At 51.9% G+C, this 17,044-nt stretch overlaps 4 protein-coding genes across 4 annotated transcripts; 2 read left to right on the top strand and 2 right to left on the bottom strand.

Annotated features, from left to right (window-relative positions):
• Nucleotides 1–156: 156 nt before the first annotated feature.
• Nucleotides 157–1,718, bottom strand: BDW47DRAFT_116570 (uncharacterized protein; the record flags this gene model as incomplete). The annotated part of the gene is made up of 2 exons (XM_024814952.1): nucleotides 157–282; nucleotides 411–1,718. The coding sequence occupies 2 exons, from the start codon at nucleotides 1,716–1,718 to the stop codon at nucleotides 157–159; spliced, it is 1,434 nt and encodes a 477-aa protein (XP_024673521.1).
• A 1,714-nt stretch (nucleotides 1,719–3,432) lies between these two features.
• BDW47DRAFT_103157 (basic helix-loop-helix domain-containing protein) lies at nucleotides 3,433–5,051 on the top strand. The gene is made up of 2 exons (XM_024812012.1): nucleotides 3,433–3,510; nucleotides 3,575–5,051. Exons 1-2 carry the CDS (start codon nucleotides 3,453–3,455, stop codon nucleotides 4,852–4,854), a joined length of 1,338 nt encoding a protein of 445 aa, XP_024673520.1. The 5' UTR covers nucleotides 3,433–3,452; the 3' UTR covers nucleotides 4,855–5,051.
• A 454-nt stretch (nucleotides 5,052–5,505) lies between these two features.
• BDW47DRAFT_103156 (uncharacterized protein) lies at nucleotides 5,506–7,096 on the top strand. Its single transcript, XM_024812011.1, has 5 exons — nucleotides 5,506–5,878; nucleotides 5,956–6,040; nucleotides 6,101–6,265; nucleotides 6,317–6,424; nucleotides 6,473–7,096. Exons 1-5 carry the CDS (start codon nucleotides 5,616–5,618, stop codon nucleotides 6,623–6,625), a joined length of 774 nt encoding a protein of 257 aa, XP_024673519.1. The 5' UTR covers nucleotides 5,506–5,615; the 3' UTR covers nucleotides 6,626–7,096.
• Nucleotides 7,097–11,297: 4,201 nt separating this feature from the next.
• BDW47DRAFT_13324 (WD40 repeat domain-containing protein) lies at nucleotides 11,298–15,072 on the bottom strand. The gene is made up of 4 exons (XM_024817791.1): nucleotides 14,103–15,072; nucleotides 13,775–14,046; nucleotides 12,879–13,706; nucleotides 11,298–12,822 (listed from the first exon to the last, which is right to left on the bottom strand). Exons 1-4 carry the CDS (start codon nucleotides 14,631–14,633, stop codon nucleotides 11,322–11,324), a joined length of 3,132 nt encoding a protein of 1,043 aa, XP_024673518.1. The 5' UTR covers nucleotides 14,634–15,072; the 3' UTR covers nucleotides 11,298–11,321.
• Between the last annotated feature and the right edge of the window lie 1,972 nt (nucleotides 15,073–17,044).

The following is a 17,044-nucleotide window of genomic DNA, read 5'->3' as shown; positions in this document are numbered from 1 at the left end:
CATTAATATTATTACACAAGTAGGTCACGTAGGACCACAACCCATAAAAGAAATTGAGGAAATAGAGTTCAGGGGATATAGCCGTATAGCCATTAGGGGGAGAGGTAAAAGGTAAGAATTGAGAGGTGGTAAGAGATAGAAGAAGAGGTGAGGTGATCATGCCTTCAAGACACTGGCGGCGACTCTGCCAAACACACCGCGGACTAAATCGGGTCGCTCCTGAAGGCAGGCGAAAAGCATGGCGGCGCTTAGAGCAAAGGCCATGCGTTCGCGGTTTTGATACTATGTCCGTTAGTTTCAACGGCACTTGCAAGGCAGAAATGAAGGTGGGACAGGATAAGTGTGACCTGCCATGAGCTGAAGAAAAAGAGAACAGCCAATGGTAGGAGAGGAGAATTCATTAATCGTACCTTTTTATCATAAACTCTAGGAAGCACAGTGGCGGCTGCTCGGGGTGCCACAAACAGTGCCATTTCCTGCCGCTTCCGTGCCTTCTCGACCAGTATGCTCCATCCGCACATCATGCACCCGGCACCGACGCAGAGTCCAGAATCCCACATCTGGGGGGTTACATTTTTGCTGCTGAAGATCTTGGGTCCGAGTCGCGTCCGGGCCAGGCAGACGGAGTAGTAAAAGAGACTCACGAACGCGGCGAGGAAGCCTGATGAACGGAGTGCCTCAGTGATCGCCCGACGAACGGCCGCCATGGATTTCATGGAGCGGGCACGAACGGCCATCTGCAAAGGGATGTAGGTCGCACAGGCGAACTTAAAGGTCCGCGCGAATCGAGATATCGCATGCCACTCACAGCTGGGACCACAGCTCATGTGGACCATTTGGCAGGGTATGGGAATGGTCTCCGAGGGTTCCCCCCACGTCAACGGCCACCCATATTCCTTGCACATGGGCCGAAGCAGCGAGCCTTGACCCGTGTCTTTTCCATACACAAAGATACCTCTCCTGGCCCGGCGAAGCGCTTCGATCAAGCGGGTATCCACCTTGGCAACCTCTCCAATCCACTTTTCGTAAGATTTGGGTAATCGTTCTGGGACATAAAACCAAGCCCACATCACAATCGCCGAGCTGGCCGCAAAAAGGCCGGCATCCACCAGCCCAGGTGCCACAGACTCTGCTGATGTCCACCGACCTTGTGCCTTCCGCCTTGATCGCCATTGGGCCCATGCGATCGAGGCGACGGTATCCACGGCTCGGGTTAAAGTAAACAAGGTAAGGTCCATCGTCCTGCCCGCAAAGGCGGGACGTCCGTGGTGCTCCAGGCCGGCCGGGGATTTATCCGCAGCCGCCTGGTTCGAAACCGCACTACCTTCTGCACTACTTTGGGAATTCCTGTTCTGGCGAAGCTTGAGGGGCCTCCGATTCAGAAGCTCAAAGCTTGACCACGCAGAAATAAAGGCGGCTAGTAATCGGATCACCCGGGCATAATGATGAGGGATCGAGGCAGGATCCCTTGAACCCAGCTTGAGCCTTACAAGGCCCCATAGTCGGAGAATGAGAGTAGGAACAACGGTCGAGCCGCCCACAAGACACGCACAAAACGTTGGGAAACTTTCCAGGCGTATTGCGGACGTCAACGCCGAATATAGCTGCCACCTCGGTGTTAATGGGCGTACGACGCACGATGTCCCCTTGCGGGATGCAAAGAATTTGAGAAAGATTGGAGACAGACTGTCAACACACCTCGGCACACTTTTGCTCATAACTCAGCTCACGTTTTCCAATCCGACCCAAGGACGATACGATTCTTGGCGTGGCTGAAGATAAATACCCAATGGCATAAGCCCGCAAAACGCTGTTGTGAGAAACGTCAAAGGTCTGGATCTCTCTCTCTCTTTTTTTCTCCCAATTTCTTGTATCTTCTCATTCTTATTCATGAACGTAACACAACAGGTGCAGCCAAGGAACTCGCACGTTATGGTGACATCTACTTACGGATTTAAGACTCGAAGCTCATGCTGGTGCCTGCGAATGACTGCAGGATCCATGGTAGTCAAAGACCCGACCGTCTAACTCATATCCGCTTCTTGGCGGATGAGGTAGAGTGTCAGCACCAACTCTGAATCACATCACAACCATTGATTATCCTTGTATCAGTGGAATCGTCTTGCAAGCATGCCTTGGTGATGGAGACGGACCTATGACTAATTCAAACGATGGGGAGGGAGTGGGTAAGCGGCTTATCCTTCTTCAAAAGGCGCGAGGTGGGATTGATTGGCCTCGAGTAAGTCAATCTGGCAAGCAGCCAGAATAAAGAGCAAGACAACCGTCGGGTGGCTCAGTTTCCAACAAATTAAAGGGTCAGGTACCCCTAACATCAAACCCGGGGTGCAGCTGGAAACCAACAGCCTCGGAGGATCTACTCCGTAGTTTGCGGGCGAATAGCCTTTCGCGGGTATGATCAGCTCGTGGAGCCGTGCAGCGGTATGGTTCGACCTCGGTCTGGAGACAAATACGATCCGAAGTAATCAGGAAAGTTTCTAAACCTGATCCACTCGAGAACCAAGCCGTGACCGAGCTGATGATCATCCAAACGTCTTCGTCGCAGATTCGCAAGGTTTCTCCTAAGAGGGGGGAAGGGAACTAAAATGAGGTCGACTGCGGAAAGGATCTTGCCTTAATCCAGTCAGGTACCGAGTACGGAGTAGTGGGGCTATCGAAAACCTCAATTAATTAAACCGGGGATAGCTGAACTCAAGAAAGGACTCGCGCTGCTGCCGCATCCCGAGGGAAGGAAATGGTTGGCACTGAAGATTAACAGGGAAAGGGAAGAAAGAACATGGGATTGATTTTCTTGGGGGGGGGGAAGAGAAAGAAGCTGGAGATGCTGTATTTTACCGTACCAGATCTGTTCCATCGGTCAGGACCAGGGGGGAAAAAGGAGGTTATGGGCGGTAATACACATACGTCACGCGACCCCTGGCACGAGGGCCCCAGTTCACATGTGATCCGACCGGCGAAAGGACCGAAATTCCCATCATGGAACCTCGAATTGTCCAAAGCTTTCTCTTCTCTCTCTCTCTCTCCACTACGCTCATCTCCAGATTTCTCGTCATCAAAACACATGAATGATTTTAATGCGGGGAATCTTCTCCATCCCGTCGCTTTCTGTCATCTGAAATTTCTCGACCTTTCTTAACCTTCTCTTATCTGGTGTATACTTTCCCACCCGGCTGTGTTTAGGTTACTATATTGAACCGTGGTTTATTTGTTTTTCTTTTGCTGGATTTCTTCCTCGAATCTCAAATCTCGATAGAGCAAGGCATGTTCAACGTGTCTTGGTCGACGCTGCTCTCGATATTAGAGTAGCACATGCTGGTGCAGTCGTCTTGGGACGAACTTTCGCAACCACGATCCCCTCCCCGTAACTCCTCCCCGCCTCCCGCTTGTGTTGACGTACCCTCCCCCCCCCTCCCCCGTCCTCCCCCAACCCAAATATGAACGGTCCTGAACCTCGCAATGATCGGAGTAGCCCTCCCCCGGGCCCTTTTGGCTGTAGGTCCCGCTGCGTCAAGTGGTGATGATTGTGGTGTCCGCTGACCATCGGGTGTGCTTCTAGTTTTAATGCCCACGATGGATACTCCGTACGAACCGGCTCCGGCGCCGCCGCCGGGCCCAGCTCTTCTCGACGATAACGAGTCGAACATGCTAGACAATTTCTTCACGACGTTGAACTCGAACCAATTCAGCAATAATGACCTGTGGATGCAAAGCCAGCAAAACAAGCCGTTTGGCGCGACCAACTTTGGATGGTCGGACGAGCTGCCGCCCACTTTCGAAGGCTCGACCACGTCTCTACAGCCGCCGGGCCCCCAGGCCAGCCTCGAGAAACCCGGAGCGCCGATGTTTCCCAACGGACACGGGGTAAACCAGGACCTCTTTGCGGCGGCATCCATGCTCTACCACACCGGGTCGAATCCTCCGGAGATCCAACCCACAGTCGGCCAGAATCCCTTCGCGGGATTCCCCAACTTGGACTTCGGCGGTGTTCGGTCGAACGGTCACGCCAAGGACCGATCACACACCACGCATGTGTCCCCCAGACCGACCAGTGCGGCTGCTCCGGCACGTCCGCCGGTCGCGTACCACACGTCCGAGATGCTCTTCGATGTGAGGGAACCCATCTCTCCCGAGCAGCAGGCCACGGCCAAGGTGCGACCCCTCCACTGGGGGTCCGATGTCAGTTTTCTGGACCAGGGCTACGTCAGACCGGCCGATCAACCGGATGAAGAGGAACGAGTGGACGATCTCCTGAGCAATCTCCAATGTTTCGAGCGCCAGAATAGTGCGGCCAACACGCGAGCGCCCAGCCCGGAGCGGGCCACCGGTCCGCACATGTCCTGGCCCGAGTCCGGGACGGCCAATAGACTGGGCGATGGCCGACGGGAGTACGGGGAGAGTATGGATGGTCTCTTGCAACCGAGCAAACGGCAGAAGACCCTGATCAAGGAAGAGGATGAGGGGGACTCCGACGGGGACTTGTCCCAGCCGAGGCGCAAGTCCAAGGCCTCGACTTACAACAAACCCCGGCGGATGTCTTCAAACGCCGTCCGGCGGTCGAGTATACAATCAAATGCCAAGTCCGCTCGGGAGAATCTGACGGAAGAGCAAAAGCGGAGCAATCATATCCTCTCCGAACAGAAACGCCGGAACCTGATTCGGCAGGGGTTCGACGACCTGTGTTCCCTGGTCCCGGGGTTGCGGGGTGGCGGGTTCAGCAAAAGCGCCATGCTCACCCAGGCTGCCGACTGGCTGGAAGAGGTCCTCCGGGGCAATGAGATCCTAAAATCCCAGCTGGCCGAGCTCAAAACCGTGAATGGTTTGATGATGCCGCGGTAGCTTTTTTGCATCCTTAATGAGACCATGACATCAACATTTTTCCCGCCCCCTTCCCTTGGCCCCTCCCCAAAAGAGGAAGGCTTGCATGTGTTTAGGGCTTTTTTCTGTGATGAAGCGGTTTAGCGATCTGACGGCGTGTATATCTTGTTGGCAGGAAGGGAAGGCGTTCAGCTATCAGGGACTATGATCTGACTTGTGAATATCAAGACCCCATGTGGAGGACATTTGTGACTCGGTCTGGAACTGTGCATGTGATTATACTCCATAATAAATACCCTTGTTGGATAGAAAGTAATTGGGCTGTTTATGCGCGACCCCTGGAGACCCTGCCTTGGGGAAGCGCTAGTAGAGAGAGGTAGATATATTAATTATATTTATGTCCATATTTGATTGAGTTGATTGTATCTATTAATTAATTTTCTATTTTTATTTCTATCTATTCATTTATCTTGATCTTGCAATCTAATTGAAATCCCATGAAGATGAGAAAACCGCAGTAACCAATGTTTTATCATTGTCGCAAAAGGGTTTCGGGGCCCCGTAACCCAAACCGGTTTAGCCCGCCTGGCGGTTCTCAGGCATGTGACGGAAGTCGATCACCGCGAGAAACACGGGCAGCGATGATGAAAGTAAATAATCCAGACGCAACTCCCTGACCATCCCCGCAGCCAACATCAGTTTCACCTCGACAAACTTAAATTAATCGCCCTTTTCTTGTTTTGCCACACCAATTACACGTCCGATCTATAGGCACCTCCATCATGCCCCCGAAAAGAAAACACGCCGACGACAGCGACACGCGCAACGACACCAACACCAACAACAAGCGATTCGCCTACCTGAAGCCTCACGTCCGCCACATTCCCGAACGGACAATCAAATCCAAATGGACGACCCTCCCCGAGCCCGTCCAGGACAAAGTGCGCGACATGTTTCGGTCCCTGGAGCGACCGGTGATAGTCCGCAACCAGAATGAGCGCAAGCGCATCGAGGCACAAGCGGCCGTCCAGGCGGTCGTGAAAAAGTATGCCCTGCCCCTCCTTTCGCTGTTTATCTCCTGTTTCAAGTCGGGATCGAAAGTGCTGATTGGCTGTTTCGTAGCCTCGGTAAACGCCTTCCTAGGATGCCATTCCCGCCGGTGACGAAGGACTCGTGCTTTGAGTTTGAGGCTGCGCTTAAGGAGCATGTATGTGATATGATGTTCCTGCTGGGTGTTGGCTGGTGCTGACTGATGGTTTTTTGCTAGACGTCGCTGGAGGCTAGCTTGGCGACGACGAATGACGGGATTGATCTTTTGAAGGCGGAGATTGAGAAGGAGGAAGCTCTACTGGCGCAGGAAACGAGCCAGTTGCAGGAGATGGAGAAGAATGCTAAGCGAGCTGAATCTGAGCGGAAGAGGTTGATGAAAAATGTGAGTTTGCGCGATATCTCCGACTATCTTCATATACTGATCTTTCTGAAGGAACACCCTGTGCTGCGCACACTCAACGATGGCCCTCAAGAGAAGAGTCAAGGACAGGCTGGATTCACGATCGCAACGGAGAAGGAGCCCCGCACCATGTTTGATCAAGTATGTCTTCCGCTGCCTGTCGTGTAGAATCATGCTAACGCCGTCTAGCTTGAGGCGGATCCTGAATTATCGGGATTGCTTGGGCAGTTGAATGGCCATCTGAAGTCGATGCAAAGCAACACCGCCCCCCTTGCTGGGTTGAAGGATGCGATCACCCGCTCTCATGCTGTCTTGAGCATGGCTTCTCTTCCAGAGGATTGAAGCACCGTGTCGAGTGACAGATTACAAGAACACGGCCGCGTTGAATTCTCTGTTCGTGTCTAGCTTCAGCTCTTGGGACCTACGAACTTGATAAAGTACATCTTAACAATGGGAAGCCGGCACACGAAGCTGCGGGACATCGATGATAAACTCAGAAATGCAGGGCACTCTGCAGGGCACTCCCTCCCCCAGACTGTCATTGGATATATGGCATGTTGCTCCCAATCTGTTTGGAAGACACTCAAGCCATTTGTGTGGGAGTGTCAATCTCACTAGCATCGTCGGGGCGAGATGATGCCTGAGGCTCCGTGGTAGCATTTGGTCCGGGAACATAGAATGACCACGCAGTCATGCTTGCAGGCGTCAGACAGGACCTTACCAAGACCTTGACTGGGTCTTTCATGAACTTCGCTTGTATGCATTGCCTGCCAGTGCATGTTCAAGCTCGGAAGTCCTAGTGCATAGATAGTGAACAATAACATTCTCCAAATACTTTGATTGCTGGCTGCTGGTTGCTTGCATAGACACGTCATTTTCAGCTTCTGAATAAGTATCTCATTCAAGGTGTCAGTGTTTGAACGGAAAGAATGAAGTAAAGAGTTGACTATATTACGTGCGCACAAATCTGACCTTATGCTATGTTTTGCTATCATGGCAGTAGCCGGGTCAGGTGGGCCTTTTTACTCTCATCTTTCCCTCTCTTCCCCAATCTACTTACAACCCAGTCCACAAGTAAAGTGCGCCACTACCGATTCCCTTCGAGCTAGAATTACATTCGAGCCCTCTATATATCCCTCGGAGCGTTCCCCAAGCCACACCACCATGGCAACAAGCCCACCCAGCAAACATCATCAAAAAACATCCTCCATCCTAGGCAAGCATTGCATCCATCATTCTCCAACACATTGCTACATTTAGTATTGAAATCCCTAACAGTCAACCGAACCAGAACTATCTAGCGAGCTATATAACCACCTACAAAACACGACAGCCTCGAACACATCGTGTCTGAGCCAAGCCACGCTCCTTGACCTGGAAAAGCGTCTCAAGGATATTCCCCTCTTTGCACACTCCCTTCCAATCTCCGACAGACGCGAACTGGATTCATCAGGAACTCGACTGTGGAATGTGTGCACACAGCTAATGGTAGCTGCTGATGGAGGACTAGACGCAACCCTGCTGTGTAAAAGTTGGTAGGGTAACAGGCTGTTGTACTAGATGTTCCTGCTAAATTGTCGTAGTCAAGACGTTTGCTTTCGCTACGCTGGACGCCGCTGTACCAGAGCAGCAGACAGGTACGGCCACGACGGAAGGGAAGAAACCAGACATTGGCTTATTCGAACGTCTAGGAGATTACAGGATCCTGGAAGTGGCATTGTGCGCTGTGAAGTGCTCAATGGGTATGTATATACTGTTATTTTCCAGTGCCGTTCACTCGCCTGGTACCTGTTAACGTGGATACATGCATACAGAATATGGGTATATTGATTTAAGTCAACGGGTCATTGAAAGGGCAGCAGTGCGATTAGACGTGCTCGGAAAATCGTCCGGTGAGTCGGACGGAGCGAAACTGCAAGCTGTCACGACTGGATACTACATGTGTCGTATATATCTGGTGAGTGTATCTATAAGCATCTAGAGATATCTTCTGACGCACGCTAGTCATGTCTTCAGGACAGGCCAGATATCGCTGATCATTTATTTCTGAAAGTCCCAGCTACGAGGATAGAAGAAGATCAGGATGTGTTTGTAGACTTATGCTACAAAGTTGGGAAGCTAGGGCTGGCGAGCGGCCAGTATGGCTTGGCAGTGAAGTGGCTGCAGAGGGCGCTCGCAGCAATCGAGCCTTCTATTTGCAAGGAGGAAGTGGAGTTGGCCGCGAAAGAGAAGAAGTTTCTGATGCTACATGCTCTTGGTAAGGACATCTTATTTCTCTTTTGTTATTGAAAACGGGCCGTTCCGCTAATATCATACAGTTCGAGCGTATCTCAATTTCGACCTCGTGGATGCAAGAGAATATCTGAGCAAAGCGCTGGACTGTATGGAAGGGGTATGGGGTCGTTACATAGTCAACGTTCAGTGGCTCACACTCTCTAGGAACACGGAGCAGCATTCCCTATGGCGGTAATACAGTTAGAGCTAATGAAAAGAGAAGGATTCGCGGAGCAGGACTACTTCCAAGGTCAAGAGAGCACAGCTACCGCGGTGGAAGCCAAACTGATTATCAGCAGTAATCCAATCTACCATTCGATCGGCAGAAATCGATGACAAAACGTTTAAAATGTAAGTTACATAACCTACAGAACGACATCTGCTGACAAGACCAGCATTGTTCACTATATACACGTGTTGAAAGATTCAAAGTTAGTGTTATCTGGAGCGGCATGTGCCATACTGACCTGGTAGCTCGGATCTCGCCATAGAGGCATTGAGACAGCTGTTCGTAGACAGAGTCGCTATATTGAAGAGCAAAGAATGGACAGAGAGTGTCCTGCTTCGTTTTCTCTGGACCTTGGCCAATACGGAGTGTGAGAACCAGATGAAAACATTGGGAACCTTCAAGCAGACAATGGACAAACTAAACGAATTCGAAGAAAAGCTTAGCGAGGAAGCGTCGCATGCCTCTTTGATAGTACGGTCAACACCAGACAATGCTTTCTTGCAACTAACCGAATACAGCTTATCTGGAGACTCGTCGACAAAACACTGTCAAGCGGCGATACCTATACAGCAGGGCAGTGGTGTCGCTGTGTGCTTGAGCAGCAGATTCTTCAAATCTCCCCCGGAAACAAGTCTGTAATACTGAGGTATTGATATCCTAGTCGATGACATGTCGGAAAACCTAATCACAATCCAGGAGATTCCTTCTTTGTGCACTGGAACATGGCAATACTGCTTTTGCAGAAATACGCAGTATACTACATCAAGTGCCAAAAGAATGCCTATCTTCTCCAGCGACGCTATATCTATCATTTAAAGTGGCTCTGAGAAACAATGAAACTTCTCTTGGTAAGTCAGATTTAAAGAGACAAACAACTGACACGTAAAGCGCGTGGCTATCTCAAAACCCTATGCAAGTCAAGCGATGAAAAGAGTGAATACGTACTGGCATGCGCAGCCGAAGCCCTCGACAAAGGGGAGACGAAGCTAGTACTTAAGTGCCTTCAGCACGCCACCAAAGCTGCCGGGGAAACTGTGACTTAGGAAAAGTAGACTTGTGGGGTCTCCGGTACACCTTGTACCTCTTCTTATCAGTCGAGAAAAATATGAATTATGCTTGTCCTGGATGGGCGTGGAGAGAAGGCCTTGAAAACCAGGGTGTTTACGCTCAGCGAGGAATAAGCCCTTTGCGTGTGAGTCGGGGGTGGGGGGGGGGGGGGGGATGTGTTTGCTGTATGACGCTTGCTGCGGTTTCAAGAGAGGACATCATCGGTGGGGAGAAAAAACCTAGAACTAACGGGATGGATGGATGTATGCATGGATGTGCCAGGGGTGGGTTGAGGCCCGGACTTAAGGGCTACCTGAATTCCGTGCTTTTTGATTCCTTTACCCCTTTCTTTATTTGTTCTTTTTATCAAGATCCATTTATTTATAAAGGGAAACAGAGATCTATAGGATTAAGTATACATCATGATTAGACTGGGGATTCCGTGTTTCAGACAAGCCTGCGTTTGTACACTAGATGCTTGCTAGAAAGTCGAGCCCTAAATGTAGACGAGGGTTGACTGCTGCAAAAGTGAGGAGGGTTTTTGTAACCTGATTATTGAGATGTAAGGCGTGTACATTGTTCCCCTCTAGTCCCGCGCACACCTCTACAGCGTACTCCATACCTATTGAACGCATATGTTATATAAAATGGGTACCCTCAGCCACAGCACCGAAATACCAAATTGGCATTTTGGTCGGGCTTGATATGACCGATATCCCAACAGACACTAACACTATTCATATACGGCTGGACGGCGCAGTATGCCGTCCACTGGATTGTGCCTATCGTGGGCACGGGGATTTTTAGGTTCGGGGTGCTGTTGGGTTTTATGTCTGTGCAGGTTTATCTTGTGGAGACGTCTACTATCTTTGCGGCGAGTGCTATGGCGAGTAATACGGTTGTGCGGTCTTTGCTTGGAGCGATTCTGCCGTTGGTGCCGCAGAGGCTGTATGATGATCTTGGGTATGGCTGGGGGAATAGTTTGCTTGGGTTTATTGCTGTGGCCTTTATTCCGGCTCCGGTATTTTTGCTGAAGTATGGAGCGGCGATTAGGCCGAACCCGAGATTTCAGGTGCGGTTGTAGTGGATGGGTGGGTGTGTTGTTTTGTTGTTGATACTGTGCGCTGTGCATGATCTTGGGGAAATGGAGTGCTTGTCGAGCTTAGCCTACAATCATTACATGAGTGCAGGTGTTACAATCAAGCAAGGAGATGTTGACCAACAGAAACATGATGGCATAGCCCCTGGCCTCTAGATTAACCCTTTTCATCAAGCTCAAGCTAAAATTGGAATATCTAGATTCAAACATAATTCCGTGTGTAACGCCCATAATGTTTGTGATACAATTGTCTTTCGAGACCACAGCATGACAGTTGGAACCAATGAGACTAGTGTAAAGAAAACCAACGAAACAAACCAACGAATTAAATCAACGAAATAAATCAATGTAACAAGAAAAGCTCACTGAGATGGGAAAGATTAACTAGACTAGCCCTCTCCATCAGAATCAACCGAAAGATGGTGAGCTTTATCCGACTCCGTGTCACTCAGATCCGAGCTCGAAGAGGCCCGACGCGGTCTCCGTACATGCTTATGCTTGACATCTCCATGGATCGGTTCATTCTCCTTGTCGCTGCTGTCGCTTTCCAATTCTCCAGCCTCCTCGTGCTGCGCGCGGGCATCCAATACCTGCAGAGTCAGTTGGAGTTCTCGCTCCAAGACTTTCTGGGCGCGGATCCGATCCTTGCACCGGTCTAGCTTCTTTCGGTACGCTTGGAGCGTGTGGCAAACCTGCTCAGTAGACATGTTGATGCTCCCAAACCGGGACTTGCTCGATTTCGGTACGTGATGCCGCGAGTCTAGAGACGAGCGACGCGAGTGATGACCGGAGCGGTGTCTGCTCGCGACAGTGGATTGAGGACTATGGGGTGATGGAGTGCGACGCGCATGGTCCGAGCGGGTCCCCGAGGCAGGCGGGGGATGAACCGATACCGATGGAGGTGTTGAATGGCCGTGCTTAGCCGAGCTCAGTGAAAGCTTGGATACTTTGCGGATGAGAGGCGGGGAATGCGCCCGCACCGGGGTTGGGGTGCCCAGGTGTTCCGGTCGATGAAACCCAGCGATCTCGTTCCTCGAGAGGATTTTGCGCAGAGGTTTGGAGGATGCCAAATCTTTGGAGGGAGTGTCCTCCTCGTTCGAGGTAGATTGTGTGTTCTCCTGGGAATGGTTTGGTTGGACGGAGATATCCCATATCATGACAACACCATCCATACCCGTGCTGATAAGGGTTCGGGTCACGGGCCCGTCGGGGTCGCTGGATCGCTTTTCCAGCAAGTGGACGCCGCTGATTCCTTCCGTGTGCCCAAATTCACCAGCGAGAAGGGCACACCGCTCCAAGTCATAGATTCGAATGGACTTGTCCGTGCCTGACACGCCAAAGAGGAGCGGAGGACTCTCGCCCTCCACCTCCGCAGCCGACGCCAAGGAGCCCATAACGACTGTGTCGCCTGACTCGGAGTCAGCCGCGCGAAACGACTGCACATGACGACCTGAACTGAGATCGTACTGCTGGATACAGCGGTCCGCAGTAGAGACAATGAGACGGTCTGAGTCCTCGGCGGACAGGGTCATGGATACCGGGGAGGATTTCATGGTGATGGCCCGCGTGGTCAGGTACGCAATGGCGGTTGTACCGTCGACGTCCCTCGTAGCCTGTTCGCGAATCAGGATGGTGCGGTCTGCCGAGCATGAGAGGAGCTTGTTCCCGTCGTCGATGAAGAGAAGCTGCCCCACGCTCCCGACATGATCGTCCATGGTTTGAACCAACTCCAGACTCTCCCCGGTTTTCTGAAAGAGCTGAACCATGCGATCCCGGCCCGAGCTGGCCACCAAACAAGTGTCATCGTCCTCGTGAACGGCAATGTCGGTAATTTCGCCGCCATGGGCCCGAACCTCGTGAACACAATTCCAGGACTCTCCGGCAAAGATTCTGCAGTCTGTCAGCCACCATAGCGAACCAACCGCCGACAACCATCTACTACTCACCTCAAAACACCCAGCTTGTCCCCAGATAGAAAGAAATCCATGTCGTCCGTGGACCGGAGGACTCGCAGTTCGTTGCACGATTCGTCGTCCATGTCCGGAAGATGATCCAAGGCGATTGTTCGAGAACTGTGGCAGTATCCTCGCGTGTCCAAGAAGTTCACCATCCCCCCGCGTGACCAGGTGAAGAAGTCGGCACCAGTGGGGTTGGGTGTCTTCAAGGGACCGACACCGAGGACGCTGTCCGTGTGGCCGAGGAGCGTCTTTTCCATGTGAGTTAACTCGTCACTCTGGTCCAGTGCATCGGTGGGACAGAGATGGATCGCCTTGGTGCTATCAATGGCAATGACGTGAGAAGAAAGAGAGCCCAGACACGCAATCGCCGGTTCCATGGCCTTCCCCCCTGAGGATGACCTGGAGCTCGTGGGGCGAGACGGGGTGACTGGCGTCCGTAATGTCTCCAAGGAGAATCTCCGGATCCGATTTCCACGACCACCGACCCAGAGACAGGATTCATCCACGTCCACCGCCAGAGAGGTCACGCCGAAATCTAGGTTCTGCACCACGGAGAGTTTCTGGGATCCCTCGGTGTCATCGAGAAGGCACAGGGTCCCTGATTCCGTGCCCACCACCGCTTCATGATCGGAGATGCTGACCACGCTCGTGAAAGTGCTATCCACAAGTGAACCGAGGACGCAGTTCCGCCCTGCAAGAGCCTTAGGGGCAACGCTCGGGGAGCTGGGGGTGCCGTCCACCGTCAGTCGTGACTTGGTGGGTGAGCTAGGTCTGGACTCTGGCAGCCGCCAGACCTTCACATGACGGACGCCTACACTATCCGTGGGTGAGCAATGCGCCGTCGGCAAATATATACATGTACATATGTTGGGACAGCAACTTACGTGATCAGGGTTTGCCCCATCCAATGCATGTCGCGCACGTGCGCCGTGCATTTATTGGTCGAATGTAATTTGGTGGAACCATTTTTCAGATTGACGGACCAGACGAAGAGGAAGCCGTCGTTGGCGTCGCCGAGGGAGGCCAGATACAGGGAGTTGGAACTGAATGCCAGACTGCGGACGCCGAACGTGTGTTCGTGGAGAATCGAGAGCGGAATGTCGCCGGCCGCATCTTTGTCGGTGGAGAAGATCATAACCCTCGGGTTATAGCCGGTCTGAGAGATTCCTGTCAGCATTGACTGCCCGTTTCCCTGGCCCGCTTGATACTCACCTCGCCGACGGCCAGGAGCCTTCCGTTGGGACTGATGCAGACGCTGGTCACCGCTTTGACCCGCTCTCGGGAAGACCACGGGCGGGGACTGCCGCCGTCGGGCAACTCATGCGACGCAGGGGAACCGTTGAGTCCATTGCCGTGGGGGGTAGATTTGATGCCCGATACCGAACGCGAGCGCGAATCGGGGGTGCCTGGTGGGGTGGATTGGTGGTAGAAGGAGGTGACCGGGTTGACACTGGTCGCTGAAGGGCGTGCGCGGAAGAAGCGCTGGCTCACGGTGTTGTCCGCACCCAGCTCCGCCAGGACAGCGGCAGAGCCCGCACAGATCGCGAAGGACCGACTTTGGTCGTGGCTGGAAAAGCCGGTCGGCGAGGTGGTGGTGGTACCGACCACGGTACCGAGGGACAAGGTCGCCTGATGCTGCGGTGGTCTGTTGGGAGTTCGCGGGATTTTCCCGCCCGAAGCCAGACGCGCGGACGAATGGGTGTTGGCCGCCTTGCTCTTCATGCTGGCGGAGTGGGATGACATGTCGGACGCGTCAAACCGCTTCGGTATGTCCTGAGATCGCTACGGTGTGCGGTCGCATTGGTTGAGACCACAGCTGACGGGGTGAATGTTCAGGACGCACGGTTGACGTTCAACATCAGTGGTAGGAGAGGGCGTGCGTGAAGAGAAGGGCTGCAGAATGGAAAAAATGGAGGCGAGAGCAAAGGGACGGAGACGTTTTTTGTGTTTCACCCCTCCTGTAGCGGAATCTTTGTGTAGCGTGTCCGATCGAGAGGGAGGAAGAGACGGTCGGCGGCCGACAACGATCAAAACAATGACGGTAGTGGGACGGAATGAGAAGCGACGAGGGGATAGGTGAAGGATTGGAGGGTCCCACTACAAAGAACGCAAAAAATAGTGGGCAGTCGAAGAATGGACAAGAGTGGATGATGAGGGGAAGAAAGGAATCCAAGTGGAGGAAGAAGAACGAAGAATGACGAAAGGAGAGGAGCACTTCAGACCGCTATTAAAAGGTCGTCACAGCACCGACCAGCATCCACCGTCGATTCATTCAATCCCGCTAGGGGACAAAACAAAGGAACCAAAGGGGGGATAGAAATAGACGAGACGAAGAAAGAAAGATAATCAAAGAAAAAATAATAAAGGAAATCAAAGGACGGAGAGATGCGGTATGACCGGGATCAGGCTATTGGCTCTCCCTTGGCGCTGTGATGGATCTCAGGGACTAAATTAGTCCAGGAAGCTAAAGCAAAATAGCTCGAGCGGAAACTCGAGCTATCCCGTCTCTCCACAACGCCGAGTGAGATTGATCGATGTGATGACGGGCGTGGATGGGGGGCTTCTGGGGGAGGAGAGGATCAGGTCAGCTGGATCGATGGCCGCCACACAATCCATTGGGACATACCAGTCTTTGCCGCAGTAACGAATACATTCCGACCACGAAGTTATCAACGAAGAAACGAACGAATGAACTGGTGGGTGGATCGACGGCAGGGCAGTGGATGTGGGGATGGGAATCATGTCAATCCCTCCTCCAATCTGCCTGATGCCGGCCGTGATCCTGGTTCCATCAGGGTCCGAGCTTCCAAGGACCACTCCCGAAGATATCAGGGAGAAGTTGGTTCGGACGGGGAGAGAACCATGGATGGTCTCAGGGAAAAATAAAATGACCTGGAGAAACCGAGAGGAGAAAGTGAGGAAAGTGAGGCTTTTCCCAATCCGGATGGAGATCGTCCGGGGAGCTCCCAATCGGGTTAGACCGTGATAGAGTCCTTAATGCAGTTTTCAATTATGTAATCTACTTCACAAGTTGCACAATAGCAGCATAACTTTATTCGTTCTATGGCATGCTGTTGAAGTGGACAGACAAGTATATGTTTCTCTCTCCCATATAAATTTATATCTATATATTTATATCAACATTCATGGGATTTGTAAACTACTAACAGAACGATTGGCCAGATAAATAAATCTAATTGATCCTGTCCATACAACCAAAGACTGGTACATATCAAATCCAGTATTGCTAGCATGTCTTTTACCTCGACCATGTAACCCAAGTCACCAATTGGCGAGTGGTAGAGACTTGATGCTCCACAAGTATCTCCTCTCTATTAATCAATATTCCAATTGGATTTCCGTAGGATGAGAATACAGTTAGGAACTCGTCAGGTGTCCAACACCCTGATATTTCTCCCAGTATTCATCCAGCTCTACCTCCAGCGTCGACTGCGCGAGATGTCCCCTGCTCTGGGGTCTCAAAACCGTGGGCACCGCAACACCAATCGCCAACCAGTTGCAGGTCGACCGGGCCATCGGATCAAATACGGTCTGATGGATGGAACGGTCGAGGGGAGTTCGTATGCGACACCGTCAGCAACGAGGCGTTTCTGTTCGGGTTGCCGGAAATGGTGCACTGTTTAGCGCGACGGTAGGAACTGGGGACGTTGACTGTGGTATTGAGTTACCAACGGATTTCGATACCCTGCCGATGCTATCCTTCTCTCGTACGCTGACTTGGCAACTTGAATAAGGGGCCACAGTTTATGCAGTGAGGACAGGATGAAACGCCCTACCACTCCTTTGAGTTGATCCATTCCTCCGGACTTGACTCCCACGTCAGCTGGAGATCTCGTTGCGCCGGTGTTGGAGTACGCCGGCTTTGCTAAAGAGATGACACGTCAGAGGACAATTGACGAGGTAGTAGCGATATTGGCATATTCAGGAGGATGGCAGCTAGATGGCATTTAGCGTTTGCTCTTTTCTAGGTTTTCTATCTAGGTTTGTTATCTAAGTTTGAGGGGTTATATGGCAGGCCGGGTAGCATTCATCTTGAGTAGGATGCTATCCAACCGTGGAGAATCAAAACACGCTCAGGTTGTATAGTCATTTGATATACGATAAGACGTTGCAGAGCTTTCCAACGTTCCGGC

This window comes from Aspergillus candidus (assembly GCF_002847045.1).
Source record: "Aspergillus candidus strain CBS 102.13 unplaced genomic scaffold BDW47scaffold_13, whole genome shotgun sequence".
In the NCBI taxonomy this organism is placed as follows: domain Eukaryota; kingdom Fungi; phylum Ascomycota; class Eurotiomycetes; order Eurotiales; family Aspergillaceae; genus Aspergillus; species Aspergillus candidus.
Note: the sequence above shows the minus strand (reverse complement) of the source record. Positions and strands in the feature narration are given on the sequence as shown.

Excerpts from the sequence above, each read along its gene's own strand:
- BDW47DRAFT_103157 (XM_024812012.1), top strand. The coding sequence starts at position 3,453 with ATGAACGGTCCTGAACCTCGCAATGATCGGAGTAGCCCTCCCCCGGGC. Across the intron at positions 3,511-3,574 it reads TCCCCCGGGCCCTTTTGGCT|TTTTAATGCCCACGATGGAT; the intron begins GTAGGTCCCGCT and ends GTGTGCTTCTAG.
- BDW47DRAFT_103156 (XM_024812011.1), top strand. The coding sequence starts at position 5,616 with ATGCCCCCGAAAAGAAAACACGCCGACGACAGCGACACGCGCAACGAC. Across the intron at positions 5,879-5,955 it reads GTCCAGGCGGTCGTGAAAAA|CCTCGGTAAACGCCTTCCTA; the intron begins GTATGCCCTGCC and ends GCTGTTTCGTAG. Across the intron at positions 6,425-6,472 it reads CCCGCACCATGTTTGATCAA|CTTGAGGCGGATCCTGAATT; the intron begins GTATGTCTTCCG and ends AACGCCGTCTAG.
- BDW47DRAFT_13324 (XM_024817791.1), bottom strand. The coding sequence starts at position 14,633 with ATGTCATCCCACTCCGCCAGCATGAAGAGCAAGGCGGCCAACACCCAT. Across the intron at positions 13,707-13,774 it reads ATGGGGCAAACCCTGATCAC|TGTAGGCGTCCGTCATGTGA; the intron begins GTAAGTTGCTGT and ends ACCCACGGATAG. Across the intron at positions 12,823-12,878 it reads GACAAGCTGGGTGTTTTGAG|AATCTTTGCCGGAGAGTCCT; the intron begins GTGAGTAGTAGA and ends GACAGACTGCAG.